Source organism: Mastigoproctus giganteus, chromosome 1 (genome assembly GCF_048544385.1).
Source record: "Mastigoproctus giganteus isolate SK-2022 chromosome 1, ASM4854438v1, whole genome shotgun sequence".
In the NCBI taxonomy this organism is placed as follows: Eukaryota; Metazoa; Arthropoda; class Arachnida; order Uropygi; family Thelyphonidae; genus Mastigoproctus; species Mastigoproctus giganteus.
Genome location: NC_143575.1, coordinates 47,284,140 through 47,307,752, shown reverse-complemented (window position 1 = coordinate 47,307,752; position 23,613 = coordinate 47,284,140). Strand labels below are relative to the sequence as shown.

The following is a 23,613-nucleotide window of genomic DNA, read 5'->3' as shown; positions in this document are numbered from 1 at the left end:
ATTCTTGGTTTCCAAGTTTTGAAGGTCTGTCTATGACACTTAACTGTTCACATCACCTTATAGTAATTGTGCCTGAATACAGGACTCACATCGATGTCTTGTGGACTTGTGAAGACTATGCCAAATTTCTGGCATGTTTCGTATTGTCTCACAACCTGCCACAATTCGATTGCAGAGAGTTTCCACATCAACTACTGGAGTCGAATACACTAATGACTTTAAATGGCCCCACAAGAAGAAATCTAGTGGGTTTAAATCAGGTGAGCACGGAGGCCAGGCAGTTGGTTCACCTCTACCTATCCGCTGACCAGGAAACCTTCGATTCAGGTAATTGTGGGCTTTTTTTTTTTTTTGGTAGTTGTTGGCGCATCGGCTTCTGTGGCCATAATGCACCTCCCGAGGGTTTTGCAGTACTTTGATCCAAGCCCGAGGCAGGATTCTAACCCACGACCTTTGGGTTGCCAGGCAGGCACTTTACCCACCCGGCTAGCCAGGTCGGCTAATTGCAGGCTAGGTGGCTGAAATGTGCAGGAGCGCCATCGTGCATGAAGTGTGCTTGTTGACGAATGATCAGTGGCGTGTCGTCCAAGAAAGCAGGCATGTTGTTTTCCAGAAAGTTTCTGTACTCCTGCCCTGTGAGTTTGTTTGGAAGTACATGGGGACCAAATAACTTATCACCAAAAACACCCGCCCAGATGTTGAGGCTGAACCGCTGTTGTTGATGTGATGGAAGAATTGCATGTGGGTTTTCCTCAGCCCATACATGCTGGTTGTGAAAGTTTTGGATTCTGTCTCGTGTGAACTGTGCTTCATCTGTGAATATCACTAAGGCAAGAAAGTGAGGAGCTGTACGACACTGCTGCAAGAACCACTGGCAGAATGTTACTCACGCAGGGTAATCTGCTGGTGACAAGGCCTGTACCCGTTGCAGATAGTAAGGATACAGTTGGTGTTCTCGCAACACTCTCCAAATAGTCAAACGTTGAACAGTCAGTTGCATTGCTATTCTGCATGTGGTGATTCCAGGAGTGGCATGCACAACATCCAAAATCTCCTCCTCTACTTCAGGAGTCGTAGATCTTGGTTGTCCTCTGTCGGCAGCATGAGGTGTAAAGGTCACAAAGGTGGTGATGGATGCCTTCAAACGTTTTCCTGTCTGGACATCTTTGTTCTGGGAACCTTGCGTGGTACAAACAACGAGCCTCCAGAGCATTACCATACACAAAGTGCATATCCGCTTGCTCCTGATTTGAGTACATGGTCGGAATGGAAAACCACCAGATTCTGTCAGTACCTTGTGATGAGGGAAATCACCTGAGGGAGATAAGACATTCCAGTTAATAACTTGGGAACCAAGCATTTCCAGAACTATGTTGATATAAAATATTTTTATTGTCTACATACGAGGAACTCATTCCTGAAGTTATGACGTGTATTTTTGAGACACCCTGTATATTCTATTGATAATTTCCGGTACCACTTTACCCCCTTTCTTAGCATTGTGGCATACAAACTCATTTGATCCGACAGATCAATGCCTGCCTTTCCCTTATTATAAGCTAGAATAGGAAGTGGTTTTTTTTTTTTTTTTTTTTTGCTTCTTTCCATCTTCCTTTACTGGTGGAGGGTCCATCAACCATTTTTGGGGCGTGCTTTGTTGTTAGTAGTCTTGAGCATCTCGCTACTTTAGAATAATAATTCCATTTTTTTTCTTCCTTGGCGATCATCTTCCCTTTATTTAGCTTTGAGTATATGACTTCTTTGGGCATAAAATTTTTATTTGCTTGTAGTGTACCAACAATGTGAGTTTTTTTATGAAGAAACGATAATGGCAGATGGTAGCTGGTATAAAAGTAGTCTATGTATGAGGTATAAAAGTTGTCTACGTGCAACCTTCATTTAGAAGTCCTCTTCAGCAGCTAAACCTGCGGATTTTATATAATTTTCAGATTTTCCTGAATAGATCTTACTCGACCAGGTATATTCTTCAGTGGAACATAACTTGAACAACTTGATTCCATACCTGTGTGCTTTATTTGGAATATACTGTTGGAATATCAGCCTGCCCCCTCCAAGGAATAAGAGTTTTGTCAATGACAAAATCTTCACCAGGGAAAAATATTTTCTGATATTTCAGCTGCACTGTATCTTACTGTGTCTGTCCCCTGGAATAGCAGTTTCATTGACTGAAACTGCTTCAGTTTCCTCTGTATTTTCAAATTGTTCATCTGTGTTTTCTTCTTCCAGCCAGTCTTGAAGCACTTCTTCAATATTTTCCAGTATTTCAGTATCTCCTTCATTTGAAGAAATATCAGTCAGGACCTTTTACTGAATCATCAGAGTCAAAATCTTTTTTTCATCTTCAGAACTACTACAGATTTTCAGTTTTCTTAGTTCCTCTTCTTTAGCCATTGCTGTTTAGATTTTTTTTTTTTACAACACACTTGTACAAACTTGCGGAGAAACACAACACAATAATAATGGGGATAATACAGTAGTGCACTAATGAACTTGTTTTCACAAAATCTCTAACAATACTGACAAACTTATTGCGATGTTTGAGAGTTTATTTTATCGTGATTAGTTTTATTGCAGCAGCGCCGTGCGTGAAATAAACTAATCACAAACGACCTACATATGTATGCCGTAATAGCGTTACACGTATGTGGTCGATATAGCATCTCAAGAAATAAAGTTACCTACTGGGCCACGTCAGCCACATATATGTGACACAAAAAAAGGACTCTTTTTTTTTTTTTTTTTTTTTTTTTGATATTTAAAAACTGCATAACACTGACATTTCAATATTTATTTTAGAATTACTAATCAAATTATTTACTAAATATTTTTTGGCCCCAGGGAATTTTTTTTTCTTAAACTAGCTTGGCAGTCAACGTATTAATTTGAACGATTAACAATATCTTATGCCGGGATCACGGTATTTTTCCGGATAATACAGTTTTCCGTCAATTTCAGGGTCCGTTTAAGGTAGATATCACTGTATTATTATTAAATTTCTTAATAGAATTTTTGTAAAGAATTTCTAAACAATTTGAATACCTCATGTTCTATTTTAATGCGCTGTATTGTACTTGTTAAGACGCTGAAATATTCTATATTTTTATTTATGTGATTGCTGACCGGCTAGCCGGGTGGATAAAGTGCCTGCCTTGCAACCCAAAGGTCGCAGATTCAAATCCCTCCTCGGGCTTGGATCAGAGTAGTGCAAAAACCTCAGGAGGTGTATTGTGGCCACAGAAGCTGATGCGTCAACAACTAACAAAAAAACTTGTGATTAAAAACGTAATCTTGTTTTAATATTGTCAATTTAGTTTCTTATACGCAGTAATTTTGTAACCTGTATGGGCGCTTAAAATTGCATAGCTTATTGTTAGGTAGAATACTGATGATGATATTTCCAGATTAATTTCTACATTTTCTATTAATATTGTTTTTTCTTTTAAATCTACATTATTATATTAAATATTATAGTTATATTAATTATTATTATTATTTTTTTTTTTTTTGGTAGTGCCAACAATGGAATTTAAGCAGTCAGAAGGGCAACCAAGTTTTGACTTACTTGGGTTTTGAATATCTGTCTTTTCACACTATAAATAGAGTGCTAACTTGGAAATCCAGTCAGAGTCACTCTATAAAGTGTCATTCAACAATGAAGACAAAAGATGGCAACATAGTACAGCAACCAACTGACACGGGATGCAAGATATGTTTCCACGATTTTTTTAAAGTTTGTACCGGCCAGCAAAAACTTACGTAAAGTTGAATTTCCATAAGTTGAGTATTATGTAAGCCAGGAAGTGCTTGTAGTTTGAAGGGGCCTGCTTATAAAAGTATTTTTTTTTGCAACTATGCATGCAGAATTTAATTGAAGTAAAAAAGGAATGTTCGATGAACATGTAAATAAAATTATTTATTCAATTTTTTTATCTTGTGTCAGGAAAAATTACAAAAGTGTACAAAATTACAAAAAGAGAGAGGAGACAGGCATAACGTCAGCAAGTTTTACTTTTTGAGCGTAGTTGCTGAAATTAACTCTCCAGCTGATAAACACACCGCTGCGGAAGTTGAGATCTGTAGAGATTTAGAAGTGATCTTTTCCAACACATCACAAAATTTCTCTGCAGCTGCAGAATTGGCACTGGCGACTTCACCACATACTTTGTTTTGGAAACCAGCGCAATGCTTGAACCTATTAAACCACCCGCTGCTTGCCACTAACTTGGCTTTAGGTTCGACGTACTTATCCTTAATATCTTTATAAATGCTTTTGCTTGAATGGCCATTGGACTCATTGGTGCACTATAGCCTTAGATGCTGATGCACCATAAAAATCCTAATAACCAACTAACCATTGGACTCAGGGGCACTTGCTTCTGAATCTGATTTTCCCTCCATATTATTAATAGCTTTTCCATATTCGATAACACCTGAACACTATTTTGTGATCACTGTTGATCTTAAATGTGTTGATCCTTTAACATGTTCTTTTATACATGCACTGTTCCTTAAAATAGTATTCACTTTGAAGCAGCGAGACCTAATTCTGTGCAATAGATGACAAATTTTGTCCTGCTTCATACTTCTTTATTAACCCGCTTCATTTCTAAATCAATTTTGTTTCGTTTCCTACCACTGTCAACACTTGAACTTTCCGTTGAACCTTTCCCTTCACAATTGTAATAAGTAAATAGGAATGAAGAAAAGATTTTGAAAATATATGATTGAAGATTTCAGTGAAGGGGGAACTCATTTCAGCATAATACCGTAACATAAAAACACACACAATTCCAGTTATCGGTATTATCGCAAATGCAATAAGATCGAGTTTACTACCCATTTATAATAAATTGCGCTAACAGAAAAGCCCAATAAACCAGAAAGTGCAAATTGTTCTTATTGTTTTGTGCTTTAGAAAAATATCAAAAAAGCATTCAAAATTGATTCTTATAATGGAACATATGATAACGATGAAAGTGTAGTGCAATTTCCATTATAAAAACGACCTTTAAAGAAATAAATAGCTTAGTTATATAGTGAAAATTTCAACTTCCAAGGTCTTGGAACGAATTATCCAAAAAAGAAAATGTGTTATTGGGTTCAGATTCGATATTTTCACGATACCTCCATTTATTCCTACGGGATGCAAGATATGTTTCCACGATTTTTTTAAAGTTTGTACCGGCCAGCAAAAACTTACGTAAAGTTGAATTTCCATAAGTTGAGTATTATGTAAGCCAGGAAGTGCTTGTAGTTTGAAGGGGCCTGCTTATAAAAGTATTGTATTATATCCTAATTTTTTTTTTTTTTTTTTTTTTAAAGTCTTGTAACTTTTTGATTACCTACATTTTCTAATACGTACATCTGTGTAGTGTTGGCCTTTTGTACTGTTTATCTGTAATTTTGAAAGAGATTTTGTTTTGTAGCTAATCAGCCTCGCAGAAGAAGTAGAAAGTAAATGCCTTGAAAAATCACCATTTAAACTTGGGGCATATTACAAGGTTCAGATGTGGGAATGTGTTCCTGGCCGTTCATACCAGGTGAGTATTTGAAATCACTTCTTACACCATTTCAGTGCATTGTTAAAATTACCCACCCAAATGCCCTATTATATTTTCATAACAATTGGACACCAAGAAACTTTGTATATATATATTTTTTTTACGAAAACCCCAAACACAAGAAATATTAGATGCTGCGGTGCTTGGGTTGGAGGTTGAGAAGACATAAGAAGATATTTGTTAACATTAGATGAACTTCTGTGGACTGTAATATTCAGGAAATACGTATGATGGAAGGTTGTTCCAGAAAATGGCAGTTGCATGAATAAACAAGGAAGATGAAAAGTTGGTTCTGTGAGTTTGAAGTTGGACAGTAAATGGATGTTGGCTGGTGGCGGCACATGATTGGACTGTTTTGAAAGAGAGAGCAGGAATTATAGAAGCCAATTCAGAAGAAATTTAGAAAGGCATGCAGCAGAAACAGTACATCCATGACACAGCAAGTGGAGAGATTCTGTTAGAGAGGAATCATTAATTAGCCTAACTGTCCTCTTCTGAATGGAATCTAGAAGCCTGAGAAAGGTTTTGGGGACCCTGCTACAGATGTGGGAACAATATTCCATGGTAGGGCGGATTTTCGATTTGTATAGAGTGAACACCTGTTTCGAAGAAAAGTAATGCCGAGAGTGAAAGAGAAAATCAAGTTTTTTAGATGCAGAGGAAGCAATATTTGTAATGTGCTTGTGCCAAGAGAGATTAGAAGTCAGGGTAATCTCCCAAAGAGATATATCATTTTGCCTAGAAATCTGAGTGTCACCAAAGATAAGCATAGGGGCAGAAGAATCCTTTTTGTGAGATATAAGACAAGACTGAGTTTTAGGATTAAAATCAACTGTTGTCTATACCCCGCTGGAGAATTACCTGGAGATCGGCATTTAAGGAAGTTGTAGCGGATATTCGAAAAGTTGAAGCTGATTGAGCAGGGCAAGTTTTCTCAAAATGGAAAGTGGAATGCAATGTACTATCATTGGCAAAACTATGGATAGTATTTCCAGTCAATGGAAGAAGGTCATTAATATACAAGAGGAAAAGAGTGGGGGAAAGAACTGAACCTTGGGGGACACTGGCATTAGTGGAGAAGTTAGAAGACAGAGAGCCATCTAATATCACCCTCAGTGAGAAAACTGGATAACCAATTACAAAAAACAGTTGGCAAACCATAAGATGGAAATTTGTTTAGAAGAACTTTATGCCAAACACAATCAAAAGCGTTTGAGATGTCAAGTAAAACGAGCAATTGTTTTACTTGACTTTTCACTTGATTTGTCCATAAATGGGTAATGTAAGCCAGAATATCACCAGAGGATCGACACTGATGGAATCCATACTGGCGATCATTGATCAGACGAAAGGTTTCTAGGTAGTTTAAGAGTTGGCAGTTAATTAATTTCTCTATTACTTTAGAAAGAATAGAAGTAATTGCAATGGGATGATAATTGGATGGGAGGGATTTGTCATCTTTTTTAGGGAACTGGTTGAATATGAGCAAATTTCCAAGCAGAAGGAAAAACACCTTTGGAATAATAAAGTGAAAAAAGGCGGAAAAGAACAGAAGTAAGTTCAAGAGCACAGGTTTTGAGAACAAGTGGAGAAATACCATCAGGACCTGGAACTTTCTTAGCATCAAGATTCATCAAAATCCTTCTGATGGAAGACGACAGGAGGCATTGAATGGAGCATGTTGGGAGGTGTTTTACAAAGATTATTAATACGAGTTGGAAGAAAAATGGGATGCTAGCATGTCAGCTTTATACTTGGCTGAAGTGACAATAGAACTATCACGTTTTGACAGAGGTAGGAGCAGAGATGGGCAAAAGTTGTGACCAATAGCTTTGGCAAGAGACCAGAATGCTTGGCTACGATTAGGGCAAGAAGCAAGTTCTCTTATTCTGCTCAAAATCTAGTTTCGACTGATTAATAACTGCTTTACAATTGTTGTGAACTTTGGTGTAGGCAGAAAATGAAACTGAAGAATGGGAAATAAGCCAATTATGATATGCAACATTCTTCTCTTGAACAGCTTTAGCACATTTATCGGAAAACCAAGGTTTAGATCAGGCCTGGGCAAACCTTTTTGGCTGAAGGGCCACATTAGGAATTCGAAAAGAAAGTGGGCCGCACACAAAATACTATTTTTAGATATACAGTAATCCCCCACTATTCGCGGGGGTTATGTTCCTGAGAAATGCCGCGAATACTGAGTAATGGCTCCAATAGTAATAAAGGGGTTCCGTTCCAAAGTATGAAATATATAAGAAAAACTAGTCTAAAATTTTGTCTATGTACGTATTATATGTACCTTCATAATATGAATATGTACATAGACAGTACATAGTGAAATGCAAGCATATGGCATCGAAATGAAAATAAGAAACAATTTAATATTAAATGTAATATTTATTAGAAATTTCAAACAAATCTTTCAAACCAGCGCCTTTGCTATAGCTAAAAAACTTATCTCGCCAGTGCTATCACCAGTTTCGCTACGGCGGATTTTTTCATTGATCGTACTGTTGACTCATTGATTTTATAATGTTTTGCCACTGAGGAGACACTTTCACCATTAGAAATTTTGTCTAATAACTCAATTTTATTCGCTAATGTCATCACCTTTGATATTTTCACATTTCTCGTTATTCGTAGCCATATTTTTGTATGGGTTAGAAAGAACTTTCATCCGTTAACACACTCGGAAAAGTCTGTTTTACACTGCAAAATGGTAGATTTATCACTTTTGTAAGCATATCAATTTATAAATTGATAAATTTATTCAATTTATAAGCATATAAATTAAAAGCAAACAACGAAAACTTCCATTACAAGTGCATAACACATACTGAACAAGGATTAGTGAAAAACATCCACGCTCGCGATTTTGTCACCCCTCTCCCCCCACCCACTGAGCGCTGTTTGACCCGGAAAGATAATTTTAGCCACGCCCATGTTTTTTTATGGCGGATAATATTCATGGCACTTTAAAATGCACATTTTTTTTTAGGTTTCATTTTATATTAAATCAGCAATTGCGAATATGCGAAACCGCAAGTAATGGGGGTTTACTGTATATTATTTTTTATCATGAAGAAGAAATATAACATAAAAAAAAATTATTCTCTAACAATCAAGAATTTAATGAGATGAATGGAACTGTTTTACATCTTTTAACATTTTTTTTAATTTCGGGTGTTAATTTGGTAGTTGAGATTCTTAAAACTGCTTGTAAATGTTCATTGGTGATGCTTGATCGTAAAGAATTTTTATTTAGAAAATGTTTGTTCACATACATAGGTTGATCCAAAAATAACCAACATTTTTTGGGCAAAATCTTTAAGTTCATCGAATTTAGAGTATTGTAAAATTTACAATATTTCCTCACGACTGTGAAATTCCCTTAAACCGGTATCGCACTGCAGATCTATAATCTGAAGTTGTGGTTCACTTGGTGCCAGTGACGGATTTAGCACTTGAGAGGCCCCAGGCGCAATTCAATTTTGAGGCCCCCCTCTAAATATTTTCGGTACCACTACAGTGTGCATTCTACACTCATGTTTTTACTATAGCACGCGCTCTAAATTTGGTGTTGCGGTTTTAATCATTTTGGTTGTGCAATTCTTTCATACATATTTTAACTAATGTTTAAATGAAAAAATGACACAGCTACCATCCCTCCCAAATCTAACATTAATACATAAAACATAAAATCTAGCATTAATGATAATATGTATTCTACTTCAGATTCACTTAGTTTGCATAGATATTTCATATAATATGTGGGGATATTCGCTAAGAGTTTAACTTCTCATATTAAATTATAGTTTTATTCAGTAATGGTAATAAAGATGAGTGTAAAAATTTAAAATGAAACAATTTTATTTATTTTTTTTTGAGACCTGAGATTTGAGGCCCCCTCGATTTAAGAGTCCCCAGGCACGCGCCTCGTGTGCCTGTGCGGAAATCCGCCACTGCTTGGTGCACTATCTATTTCTATTGAAAATGGTTTGCGCACTATTGCCAAACTTGTCTCAATTTTTCGGAAGTCGCCAAATCTTCGTGAAAAGTCGTCATTCAGTGTTGATAATTTCACAATATTTTTCAAATTTACTTTCTGGAATCTTCAGCAACTTCATGGTTGGAAAGTGGTCTACCTTGTTAGTCAATAAATATCGAAGGAACAACTGGCGTTTTAATTGAAATCCATTCAAAATTTTTACCATATCATGGGCGTATAAATTTTTCCCTTGTAACATGGTGTTGAAAGTATTTAAGTGTGTCACGATGTTCAAGGTAAATGCAAAATCACAAATCCAGTTATTATCAGTTAATCCGGGAAAGTCTATAATATTTTTCAGTTTTAAAAATAGAATGATGTCATCTTTAGGATCCAATACTTGCCGAAGAACTTTTCCTAAGCTAAGCCGCCATTGAATTTGGCTATGATAAGGAATATCTGTGTACTCGAATTCAATATCTTGAACGAATTGTCTGTGTTTCGGGCCCCTCGATCGTATTAAGTTTACTAGTTTAATAATACAAGATGTGACATGTTCAACTTTTAACATATTTTTACATAATACTTGTTGATGTATAATACAATGAATTGTAATTAAATTATAATCAGGATAATTTTCACAAATTTTATCCTTAATTTTCTTTAACGCTCCAACATTTTTACCTGTCGAACTTGCTGCTCCGTCAGTTGTTATGCTGACCATTTTGTTCCATTGTAAATTATATCTTGTTAAGCATTTTTCAACTCTGTTACTGTTAAACATTTTTCAAATTATACCGTTATAAAAGCGCCCGTTGGCTTGCTCCGGTTTGAGCACAATTTCAAATTCTATCTCAATTTGAACAATACAGAGATGGTAAAACGATTTACGAGTTGACAAATTCTGTAATGTATTACATATACAAATTTATTTTTCAAAAAGGCGTCGCAAAAGGCATAAAATAAGTAAACTTTTTTCGAAAATACCATTAAAGCTTGCGGGCTGCACAAAAATGTGCAGCGGGCCATAGTTTGCCCAGGCCTGGTTTAGATAAAGGATGAGATTTTAAAGTGGAGTGTTGAATAAAGGATTCCATTCCCACAAGAATAATTTCACTGACACGATCTGAGCAAACATTGACATCAGAAGTGTTGAAACAGTAAACAGTTGAAAAGAAGAAAAGAAATCTCGCAGGTCATCCCATTTTGCATTCTTGTAATTCCAAACAATAAGAGGTTGGGAATAGCCATGAGATAAAGGCTCCACCGGAGAAGAGACAATCACCAAGTTGTGATTTGAGGTGCCTAAAGGACCACTCACTTTGACTGTGTACTTAGAAGGGTTTTTTTGTGAGAAAAAGATCAAGCGTGTTGACTGTATGGTTAGGGTTGTCCGGTATTCTTGTAGGTAAATGAACAATCTGTGCAAGGTCATTAGTAATTGCAAAAGCTTCAGCATCTCGACCAGCTGGTTGGTGTGACTAGAAAACGGAAACCAGCTGGAGTTGTGAACATTAAAATTGCCGAGGAAAATTACCTTAGCAATTAGCTGCAGGCAAAGGTGAAAGTGATTCTTGCACTGCTTCTATTGGAGTGAGTAGCAACCTGGAAAGCAAAGTTTCAGGGATCTCGAGGACTATTCGGAGTGATCATGTAACAAGTAAATACATGGGCTGTGTTAGGGTAACTAAGAGTAAGAACAGATTCATGTATACTAGCACGTACACCAATGCTAGGAGCATAGTAAATAAATTTTATGAATTTGAAGTGCTGGTCAAGACATTAAATGTAGACATTGTTGGGAAGTGGACGCTTATCAAACTCTAACGGGGAGCTAAATGATATTGTAATAACTGAGAGCAAAGTGGAGGAAAAATTGTTGAAGTTAAACATAAGAAAGGCACCCAGTGTGGATGAGATCTATCCAATTATATGAAGGGAGGTTTTTTTTTTTTTTTTTTTTTAGGAGCATTAGCAACTAAGGCCATACTGCTCTGGGAATATGCGGTGGTCATTCCCTGACATTTCTGCATCCTCTGTATTTGGTGGTGATGGGCTCGAACCCCGGTCTAATCAAGAAGCGTGTGCTACGCACTGAAGGGAGGCAGCAAAGGAAGTAAGCAAACCCTTAGCCATAATTATGAGAGGATACTTAGATTCAAGTGAGGTCCCGCATACAGAAGTGCGAATGTACCTTCAGTTCCCAAAGGGTGACAAGTAATTACAAACCAGTTAGTTTAACTTCTGTTTCAGGGAAAATAATGGAGTCTTTTTTTTTTTTTTTTTTTTTTTTTTTTTTGATTTGGTAGTTGTTGGCGCATCGGCTTCTATGGCCATATTGCACCTCCCAAGGTTTTTGCAGTACTTTGATCCAAGCCCGAGGCGGGAATCGAACCCGCGACCTTGGGTTGCCGGGCAGGTACTTTACCCACTCGGCTAGCCCGGTCGGCATAATGGAGTCACTGGTTAAAGAAGTAATGCAGGATCATCTAGACAAGACAGCAGTTATAGTTCAGACACAGCATGGATTAGTTAAGTGGCAACAGGATCTAGAAAAGTTAGGCAGATGGGCAGGAAGTGGCAACTGAAGTTTAACAAACTGAAGTGAAAAATAGTACTATATATAGGTAGCAGTAACTCCAGAGTAACATAACAACTGTGTGGTACTCAGGTTAGTGCAGCATGAAAAAGAACTGGGGGGGGGGTAATTGTGCAGTCAAAAATGAAGTTCTCTGAGCAGAGAGACACTGCCAGGACAGCCCATGTGGTTTTGTCAATGATACACAGGAATTTTTCTAGCAGAGATAGGTTGATTATCCCTTTGTATTAGGCAATGGGCCAACTGCATACAGGTCAGGAGGCTTCATGTTTGAAAGGATGTAGAGCTAGAGCTGCTGGAATGAGTACAGATAAGGTCATCAAGATTGGTGAGGGGAACAAAGGGGTGCTCTTATCAAGAAAGGCTTCAGTTTTACAAATTGCAGCATCTGGAGACCAGGCACCTGCAAGGTGATTTGATTGAGGTGTTTAAGGCTTTGAATGGTTTGATCAAGCTCAATGCTGATGAGATTCTTCCCCTTGCTCACATTACACACTTGAAGGGGCAAAAATTCAAATTGAGGAAAGACAGTTGCAGAATAAATGTGTGGAAATTTGTTTTTAGGCAGTGAGTGGTTGATTATCGGAACAAACTTTCATCTGTTGTTGTGGAAGTTGATAGCTGAAATAAATTCAAGGAAGAACAAGACAGACTTTTGGAGAGAATGGATAGGTGAAATGGGAAGGGTTTTTTTTTTTTTTTTGAATGATGCTGTATAAGCTTGCTTTTTTGCATCATATGCCACTGCTAATGTTAAAACAAATTTACTTTCCAGTGGACAAATAAATAGAAAAACCACCAAAATTTAACAGAAACCCACAAAAAAAAAAACTATCGCTAAGTACAGTTGTCTATCCTTAGACAACTTTGTTTTCTTCTGTAGTTTAAGATAAAAATGACAGATGATTATATTTAAAAAAAATTATATCAAATAGACTTGAATAGTATTATAAGAAAAACATATGCAAATGTGTATATGATTGGGAAAGAGAAGGATGAATGAATGATTTACTTTATAGCACTTAACTTTGTGGAACTGGTTTAATTACAGTTTTGGATGTTGAGTAACAATGGAGAAATAAGATATGATAACAACTGTTTAACTTATATTGGAAAAGATATCATCATATACCCATGCAGTGGATCTGAAAGAACTGCCTGGATTTACGATCCAAAGGTAACATTATAATTTAATTTTATTATAAATAATAGGAATTTTTTTCCAAGTAAATGGCATCTGGTTATGTTTAATTTCTAATTAAATGAGTTAAATTGTCAGCATTTTTTCAAGAGAAAAATTGTAATATGCAATTTTTATGTTGAACATACATTCATTATTATAATACAAAAAACTCCATTTTTTAAAATATTCACACTAATGCCAAAGGAAATTGGCTTGTTTTATTTAATCTATTCTTTCTTTCTTCAATACAAACAAGGGAACTAACAAATATAGGAACTATATCATTTAATGGTATGACTAATCTTATGATGATTAATTCCGAGATTGTAGTAAAATTGCTTACTTAATGTTTTTATCCTGTTAATTCATTTTGTATTGAGCTGAACTAGAATATTGTAATTCTAATATACAGTGGAACTTATGTAGGTCAAGCTTAAGTAAGGCTAAAAATATATTAAAATAAAAAAAATATTCAACTTATAGAAATGCATTTACGTGTGTTCTTTATCAATAAAAAAATTCATTTATTCAAGTACAATATCTGTAACATTAACAAAATCAAGAACAATATCTTTATGAATAATTCCCCGATAAAGTACATTGGAGCTGGTAATTACATTCATTCATGTCATCAGATATTTTTTTTTTCCATAAAAACATGAAACTTATATTGTTACACACCTGGAATTAACAATGCTCAAGTACAATGTTTGTACTTGATGCTTTTTATTTTAAATAAAACAAAACTTAATTCTGCTGTAAAAAAAGAAAACCTAAATCTCTTCCATTTTCAAGTTTATAAAACCTAATAAATGTAGCTATCTGATGATATAAGATAAACAGGCTTCACACAAAACTGTAACAACATGTCATTTCAAGAACACTGGTGCCTCATCTATATGTTTCATGAAATATGTAACTCTGCAGAAACAACCCCATCAATACCAAAATTACTTTCTGTTTACCTTTCTGAAGTTACTTCCAAGTAATTTTAGGAAGGTAGGTAGATCAAAAGCTACTAATCTCAAACAACAATGAACTGCCCAGTTAATAAGTCATTGCAGCACTGCCAGATGCTAAAGATCAAAAAATGTATGCCACAATGTTTATGGATTTTATTTTTAGAGATTTTATTTTTTGTAGTGGCATGAATTTTTATTGTGCTAAGCAAACTAGACTGATATAAGTTAAAATGAAACATTTTCACATAACGATGTATAATAAACTGATTGGAAATGATTTTGATGTATTGAATATTTCATTACTCTGGCATTCTTTACACTGACATCTTACTGTAAAAATAAAATATTCTGGGAAAAACAAGTAGTTGGATGAGACAAAATATCGTCAGTGTAGGATGACATGTTTACAAAGAACTTTGACTTATAGATAATAATAATAAAAATAATAAATAAAAAAATGTTTTCTCCTTTGAATTATAAAGTTCCATTGTATGCTTGCCGACGTATAATTTTTCTGTAGAGTTTTGGGTTTCTCTTGCTCCATGATGCCGTGCATTCAAAGTGAGTTAGCTGGGAAATACTTTATTTTGATAATGAGACTCAATTACTAAAGAAGTTATCTGTTCTTATTATTAGAATAAATAATATATAAAGTGCACACCGTTTTAAACTATTTCTTATCCCCCCCCCACTTTTTTTTTTTTTTTTTCAAAAAATATATTGTTTTGCATGCAATGCAAGAGCAATCTGCTCATTTGACTACTAGTGTGCCCACTGGAAGGAGTAAACATGTAAGTATTATTAAAATGAAAAGAAACACCTCTGGGTGAGTGGAATGTAACAAATAATGTCATTATAGAAATTGTGGAATTAGGTATGAATTAAAAATTAAAATCACGTTTTTGGTCTGTCTCTTCCAAACCTTCCCACTGTAGTTTAGAACAGAAAACAAAGGTTTGCATAGCCTGTTTCACTCTGCCTTCATTTAAATTAATTTCTTGGAATTCTGGGGTTTGGTTAAAAGAGAAACAGAGGCTATATAAGCCTCTGTTTCTCTTTTTCTTTGTTCTAAGCAATAGTAGGAAGATTTGGAAACAGTAGACCTAAACATATCCATCATCAGCCATTTTCGATCCACTGCAGGATGAAGACCTCTCCAGCAACTTTTCAGTTCCTTCTGTTTTGTGTAATGGCCATCCATTTACTACCCACAAACTCATGAATTTCATATGTCCATCTCTGTTGTCTTCCATTCCAGGTTTTATTTTAGCTCCTCTTGGGTACCATTCTTTTATTTTCTTAGTCCATCTGTCATCATGTCTTTGAGCTATGTGTCCTGCCCAAGACCATTTCAGTTCTTTAGTTAGTTTTGATAATAATGTCCTTTATTTGTGTTTGCTGCCTAATTCATGTGTTTCTCTTCTTATCTAACAGTCTTCTTCCTAATATAATTCATTCCATTCTTTGCTGTGTGGTTTCAGCTTGTCTTCTATTGTTTTGGTGAGTGCCCAAGTTTCACTTCCATAAGTCATGGTGGGGAGTATATTGGTTCATTATTTTATGTTGTTGTTGTCGTCGTTTTGGTTTTTAGGAGCATTAGCAACAAAGGCCATATTGCTCCGGGATATGCGGTGGTCATTCCCTGACCTTTCCGCATCCTCCGTATTTGGTGGTGACGGGCTCGAACCCACCTCTAATCAAGAAGCGTGTGCTATGCACTGCCACTCCTTCCCACCTGGCTACGGAGGCGCCCATTATTTTACGTTTCAGATATTGCTTTCAGAAATTGGGATATTGCTCTTTAAGTATGTGACTATATTTCCTGAATGCCATCCATCTGAAATTTATTCTTCTCTTGACTTCCAGGCATTTATCATTGTTACAGCTAGTGACTTGTCCCAGATGAGTATGACTCAAACCCTTTCAATTCTGAGACTGTAGTAAAATTGTTCAATTCTGAGATTGTAGCTTATGTCTGCTCCTTCAATCGTTATATCCCTTTCTATGGCATACTTGTTCATCATTACTTTTGTTTTAGCCATATTCATCTTTAGTCTGAACTCCTAACTCTGCATAACTGATTAAGATTTCCTCTAATTTTTTGGGATTGTGGCTTATGATCACAATGTCATCTGAAAATTGTAAATGGTTTAGGTACTCTCCATTCACATTGACTCCTTTCTGCGACCAGTCCAATCTTCTGAAGGCTTCTTCAAGGGCAGCAGTAAACAATTTTGGAGATATTGTCTCCCCTTTTGAACTCCTTTCTGAATTTTAAATTTACTACTGTCTTTGTCTAGTCTAATAAAGGAGGTAGCATTCTTATATATTTTCTTCAAAATCATAATGTATGAGATATCTGTGCCTTGGCTTTCCAGTGCCCGAAACATTGCCTTGTGCTGTATGGAGTCATGCCTTTTCATAATCCACAAATGCCAGGCATAATGATGTTTTATATTCATTTGCTTTCTCCATTTAGCTGTGATATTACATGAAGGTGATCCATAGCTGAGAATCCTGTACTAACGCTAGCTTGCTTGCTCTTTCGGTTGATTCTCATTAAGTATTCTTTCTAATCTGTTAGTAACGACCCTTGTGAACAACTTGTAGATGTGGGACAACAAATTAATTGGTCTATAATTTCCGGTTTATCTCCTTTCTTATGCAGCAAAAGTATGATTGCATTATTCCACTCCTTAGGCATCACATGCCTTTCCTAATGTATTTTGTGAAGAATCTCACCAGTTTCTGTGTCATGTCTCTTCCTCCTAATTTTAACAACTCTAGAGTAACTTCATCTTCACCCGTGGCTTTCTGATTCTTCAATGCATGTTCTACCTCATCGGGAAGGATATTGAGTATGTTGTATGTGTTGCTAATTTGTGATCTATCTTCCCCACTGCTTGTATCATTTCCTCGCTTATATAATTCTTTATAGTAGTTTTCTGCTATTTGAATTATGTCTCCTCTGCTATTTATAAGTACACCATCGGTATTCTTCAGTTTCAGTATCATTTGTCTTTCTATATTAGTGCTCATAACTGCTGATTTAAGTCATTTGTTTTCCCTTAATGCTTATTCTACTTTTCTTATGTTAAATCTTCTCATGTCCTCCCTGAGTCTCTTTCTAATGACTTCAGTATACTAAATTTTGTTCTTGTCAGTGTTTATCTTGCTTTTCATTTGTCGTCTTCAGTTCATCATGACAAGTGTTTCTTGACTAATTTTTCCTTCTGTGGATTTCTTTTTACCTATAGGTTTCTTGGGCTTTATCACTTTCAGAAAATTGTTGTATTCCTCATCGATATCTTGGTCCTGAAAGGTCTTCAGATGTTCAAACTTGTTCTTAAGTTCTAGTACATACTGCTTTTTCTCATCTTCTCTTATCTCAAAAACCTTTGTATTATTTATTCGAGTCAGTCTTTTCTTACATCTGTATCGTGTGCATCTTACCATTCTGTGATCACTTCCATCATTCACAATATATCTTCTGTTAGTGAGGATTGTTATTGATTAAGGGTTTTAAGACACAAGGGCATCAAGGCCAAGATTCTTCAATGTAACCAGTTTTTTTTTTTTTTTTTGTGACTATTTTCAGATTCGTTTGTCAAATCGGATTTTCCAAATGAAATTAAACAGTTCCTCTAGATTTGCAGAATTATCTAATATCTGTTGTACGGTAGGTGGATTCTGGTTATTACATAGACTTTGGAAGCAAAGTAGTCTGGAATTTCTGAAGTGCGGGCATACTAATAGGATGTGTTTGACACTAAGCTGAACTTGGCATTGAAAACAGAGAGGGGGATTCGCATTAGCTAGTAGATGATAATGTGTAAGGTGAGTGTGGCCAATTCGTAATCTCGCAAGCATTACTTCTTCTTTGCGACCCTTTCTGATGCTTGATTTCCATATTTCTGGATTCGGTTTTATTTCTTGGAGTTTATTATTAGTTTAATTTCCCCATATTTGAGTCCATTCATCATCACTTGCTCTAATAATAATTGGTCTGAAATCAATGTATGGTACTATCATTGTTTCATTTGATAGTTCTGATGCTGACTTGGCTGCATTGTCTGCTTTTTCATTGCCTTCTATTCCAGAATGTCCTGGAATCCAAAAAAGAGTTATTTCAGAGTGGTTTTTTTTTTTTGACATCTGTAGATAAGAAAGCTAATTTCTTGTAGAAGGGGATGGTGAGAATGTTGTATATCCTGTATGGCTGAGATAGCACTGAGAGAATCAGTATATATTAAGACAGAGAGGGATGACTATTGACATATTTCACTTAATGCAAGCTGGATAGCATACAGTTCTGCAGATAGGATGCTGCACTCAACTGGAAGGGATTTTGAAATTACATGTGAAGGGAACACAGCTGCTGCACCTACATGTGATTGTGACTTAGAGCCATCCGTATAGATTATGAGTTTCCCAGTGTGTTGCGAAGTATAGTTGGCATGCAACTGTCAGATATTACATAATGGAATGGTATTTTTTGGCCACTGAGTGAAGTAAAGATCAATGTTTATATAATGTCTATTCCATGGAGGTAAAGGCATATTTGCACTTTCCGCAATTTTATTGAAATTGAGTTTCCACTTTTGTATTATTTCTTGAAGACGAATCCCAGCAGGTCTGGGTTCATTAGGCTTGGATTCATAAAGTGTTGGCCATAAAGGTTGGTTGAGGTATACCCAACAGGGGTGAGTTGGAAAGCTTTTTATTTTGGCAGTGTGTTGGCAGAGTAGGCGTTGTCTTCTAAGATAAAGCGGAGGGTCATGTGCTTCTATATACAAGCTCTGTACTGGCGAGGTTCTGTAAGCGCCTAGTGCTGATTGAAGGGCACTGTTCTGAATGGTGTTCACAGACCGTAAGATGCTGTTTTTAGCTGATGCATATACTATAGCTCCATAGTCTATTCGTGACCGGATTAGAGCACGATATAAATTCAGCAATGACTGTCTGTCAGAACCCCAAGATGTTGAGGATACTGCACGAAGGATGTTTAGTTTCTGGAGGCACATAGTTCGTAGATAGGTTACATGTTTACGAAAATTTAATTTGGTGTCTAAATTCAGACCCAATAATCTTATGGAGTCTGTCATCGGTATTTCTCTGTCTTTCAGTTTTAATACAGGTTCCGGATGAAGCGATCGTAATTTACAGAAGTGTATTGCTGCTGTTTTCCCCTCGGTTAATTAATAGCCGTTGCTTTCTGTCCAAGTTTCAATTTTGTTTATTGCTATCTGTAGTTGTCTTTCAATGGTAGCCATGTTCGACGATTGACAGGAAATAGCAAGATCATCTGCATACATATAAACTTCTACCGTGGCTGGGATGTCTCTTATAATGCTACTGGTACGTAACGCAAAGAGTGTGGCACTTAAAATCAATCCCTGAGGTACTCCTTCTTGCGTGTGAATTTTGGACAGCTCATTTTGGAATCTTACTTGAAAGGTCCTGAGGTGAAGAAAATTCTGAATGAATCTAGGCAGGTTACCTCTCAGTCCAAGTTTGTATAAGTCTTGGAGGATTCCATATCTCCAGGTTGTATCGAATGCTTTGGTAATATCGAAAGTTATCATTACCGTGTGCTGTTTTTTAAGAAAAGCATTTCGAATGTGAGCTTCAGCTTGATGTGAACATCAGTTGTACACCTGTTACGGCGGAAACCAAATTGATGGCATGTTATAGCATCTTGATCTTCAACAATCTAGGCGTCTCTTGTGAACCATCTTTTCTATTATCTTTCCTAAACAGCTGGTCAAAGATATAGGACAATAACTATTGGGGGAGGCAGCATCTTTCCCGGGTTTCGCTATGGCTACCACAACTGACTGATGGCCATATATCAGGGTAAACATTCTCCTCAAAGATTCTATTGTAAAATTTCAGTAGTATAGAGTTTGAGTTGAGGTGGCAAAGCATTATGTAGAAAATGCCATCTGGTCCAGCGCAGAACTATTTTTAGAATTCTGGAGAGGTTCGTTGAGTTCATTCATAGTGAACGGAAGGTTATAAGAATAAGATTGCTTTGTAACAAAGTTAATTTTATATTTTTCCACAGACATTTTTTTGCGTCTAAACGAGTCTTCGTAAGATTGAGATGATGAAGTGACTGCAAAGGTTTCTGCTAATGCCTCTGCAATATCAGTTGGAGAAAAAATATCTATTCCTTTCCAGGATAGGATTGGGGCTTTGGTTTGTTGACACTTTCCACTGAGGATACGGATCTTTCTCCAAATTATTCTGGGGTCAGTGTTTCTGCAGATGGTAGAACTGAATCGAATCCACGCATCCGGTTTAGCTTTTCTACGAATTCTGCGTGCTTCAGCCATTTATAGTTTATAAGGTTCTCCATTGTAGCATTTTGGCGAAAAATGTTCCAAGCTTTGTTTTGTTTTCTTTTGGCAAGAAAGCAATCCCTTGTCCAACTATTATATCTTTGTTTCGTAAGTTTTACTTTCGGTATTACGCTGGCAGCAGCTCCAAGTAGTTCTTCTACTATATGTCTAGTGACATTATTAATAGATGCAGTAAGAATAAAATGGTTATCAGATTGCACTGTTTTCGAAAACTTCTCCCAGTTAGCTCGGTGAAAATTCCACGTAATTCTTTGGTTAGATGTATAGTTTGTATCCGTCTGTATTTTGCAAATTATAGGAAAGTGATCACTGTTGTGAAGGTCAGTTAATACTGTCCAATCAAAGCTAGGATTAACGGACGAGGAACATATGGACAGATCCAGAGCAGAGCTAGAACCTGTAGGCAAGTAGATATAAGTATGCACACCGGTATTCAGTAGTGTTAAGTGATGGTTATCAAGTACAGTTTCGATCATCCTCTCTCTATGATCTATGTTCGGAGAACCCCACAAAGGATGATGAGCATTTAGATCACCTAGAAAGCATACAGGGGCAGTTGATTAAGTAAATTGTCAATTTCTGCAATGGAACATGAAACGTTTGGCGGAATATAAATGGAGATAAGAGTGAGATTAATTTCAAGAACAATACGAATGGCTACTGCTTCTAGATTAGTGGAAAGCTGAACAGGTTTCGATGGTACATTATTACGAACTAATATTGCTACTCCACCCCTTGCCGGAGACTCAGAACATCTGTCATGTCTGTATAACGTATAATTTGATGATAAATAAGTTTCCTGTAGACAAATACATGCAGGTGCATTAAGTATTTTAATTCGTCAAGATTGCTTCTTAGTCCTCTACAATTCCATTGAATAATTTTCTGCATTACTTGGGTTTAGGTTAAGTGGATTGGTCTTATCATTTGTTTTTCCCTCGATCCTGTTTATATTTCTCTCATTTTGAAAAGACTGGGTGAGTAATATCCATCTCATCATCAGCATGAAGCAGGAGCACAGCATCATCATTATCTAACTTCTCATCGATTTCCATATTTTCATTCAGTTGGTTTATTTTGTGAAAGATGCTCATCGTACACATGTGCCTGAGTTGGAAACGTCTTGTTGTGACTTGGATGGCTTTGTATTAGTACAATTTGATGGACTCTTTGTCTCTGTTGCTGTCAGTGTCTCACCATCCGCAAGGATGGACTAGCCCATTGAGCAAGAGATAATTTAGGAGGAATAGTAATATAAGTCTGTGTTGAAAATTCTTCAGTGTTTTTGACTGCATTGGAATATGTTTTGGCAGGCATCACATTTAATATCTGTTTACGTGCCTCTTGGTATGATACATTTTTCTCTACCTTGTACTTCATTATTTTCTTTCCCATTTTCCATAATTCGCAAGTTCTAGAATATGCGGGGTGAGTACCCTGGCAATTGGGACACTTTGGCGTTGCTGCTGTACATTCAGTTTGGGAGTGGTCTGATGAGCCACACAGGGGAGAGATTGTCTTACCTTGGCATGCTGTTTGAGAATGACCATACTTCTGGCATTTAAAGCATCTAAGTGGATTTGGTATATATGGTCGGATCTTACAGGAAAGGTAGCCAGCTTTTACTGATTCTGGGAGATTCGGACTGCTGAAGGTAAGGATAACATTTCTTGTGGGTGTAAGGACACCATCTTATTTGGTCATAATTCTCTTAGCACCGACAACACGTTGTGCCTTAAGTTCTTCGGCAATTTCTTCCTCGGAAACATTAAGGAGGTCCCATTCCGAGATGATTCCCTTTGAGGTGTTTAAAGTTCTGTGCGGGGTTACCGAAATGGGAAGGCCTCCGAAGGTTGTTTGCTTCAGTTGTCTAGAATGACTGGGATTGGAAGTCTCTATAAGATCTCCTGAGCGAAGGCGTTTGACAATTTTGGGAGTATCTGCTACAGCCTCTATGCTTTTCTGCACAAGAAATGGCGATAAGCTACTAAGAGGTTTCGTTGATAACGAGTGTAAAATTAAAAAAGAAGGTAGGTCATGTGAAGAATCATCATTTTTGATTCTTTTTGCTTGAGATGACTCAAGTTCATGTGAGCACATTGGCTCTACAGTTGGTGATATTAATGGATCCATAATTGCTCCTTTTTGCCCTGAGTATTGGATTATACTCAGATTACCAGCCCCGCCACGTGGAGGCAGGAGCAGTGCCACCAGTGACCAAACGATAAGAGATTAGTGGTTAGTGTGTTAGAGAAATTGGTTATATATATATATATTATCTAAGCTCATTTGCAAAATTATTTATTTTTACATTAAAGATTTATTTATGTTCTAGGCAGAAGAAAAAATGGGTAGTCATTGTCTTTCTGATCAGAATAATATGAGTAAACTTCAGTGACATAAAGTAAATACTATGAAACAACACATTCATATATATTTTATTTATGAGTTCAGAGTACTTTAAGCTTTTTTTTGTTTTTTTTTCCCTCACCACAGGTTCATTCTCTTCGGGAGAGCAGAAGTGGAAGGTGTTTAGAGATAACAGAAAACAAGATATATGTGATATTGAACACTTGTACATCCAGTGTCCGACAGAAGTGGATATTTCAGAATAATAACACTGTGAATGCAGATGTTATTTTCTAAGTTGTATTTGGATTTGTTGTAATAACATTGACGAAAAAAAAAAAAAAACCCACCCTCCAGAGCCAAAGTTGCAGATTATAAAGGAAATTGATCTACTGATTCCAAAAATACCAAAATTGTCTTTACCACATCTCCATTGAAAGATACACTAAAATTTCAGTAATGAACAATCAATTTTAAATATCACAATGATACATATGCTCTCTTAAAAATGAGGAGTCTCATTCATTTTAAATTACTTTAATCAAACATAATGTACTACATACATTTTATTTCCTTAGCAATATT

At 36.3% G+C, this 23,613-nt stretch overlaps 1 protein-coding gene across 1 annotated transcript in view; it reads left to right on the top strand.

Moving 5' to 3' along the window:
• The window catches only part of LOC150090766 (putative polypeptide N-acetylgalactosaminyltransferase 9), a 134,596-nt gene extending 111,244 nt beyond the window's left edge, over window positions 1–23,352 (top strand). Inside the window, exons 8-10 of the mRNA XM_090371424.1 lie at window positions 5,448–5,561; window positions 13,221–13,346; window positions 23,176–23,352. Coding sequence (XP_090227550.1) covers window positions 5,448–5,561; window positions 13,221–13,346; window positions 23,176–23,325 — 390 coding nt within the window. The 3' untranslated portion in view covers window positions 23,326–23,352. The remainder of the gene's footprint in view (window positions 1–5,447; window positions 5,562–13,220; window positions 13,347–23,175) is intronic.
• The last annotated feature ends 261 nt before the right edge of the window (window positions 23,353–23,613 follow it).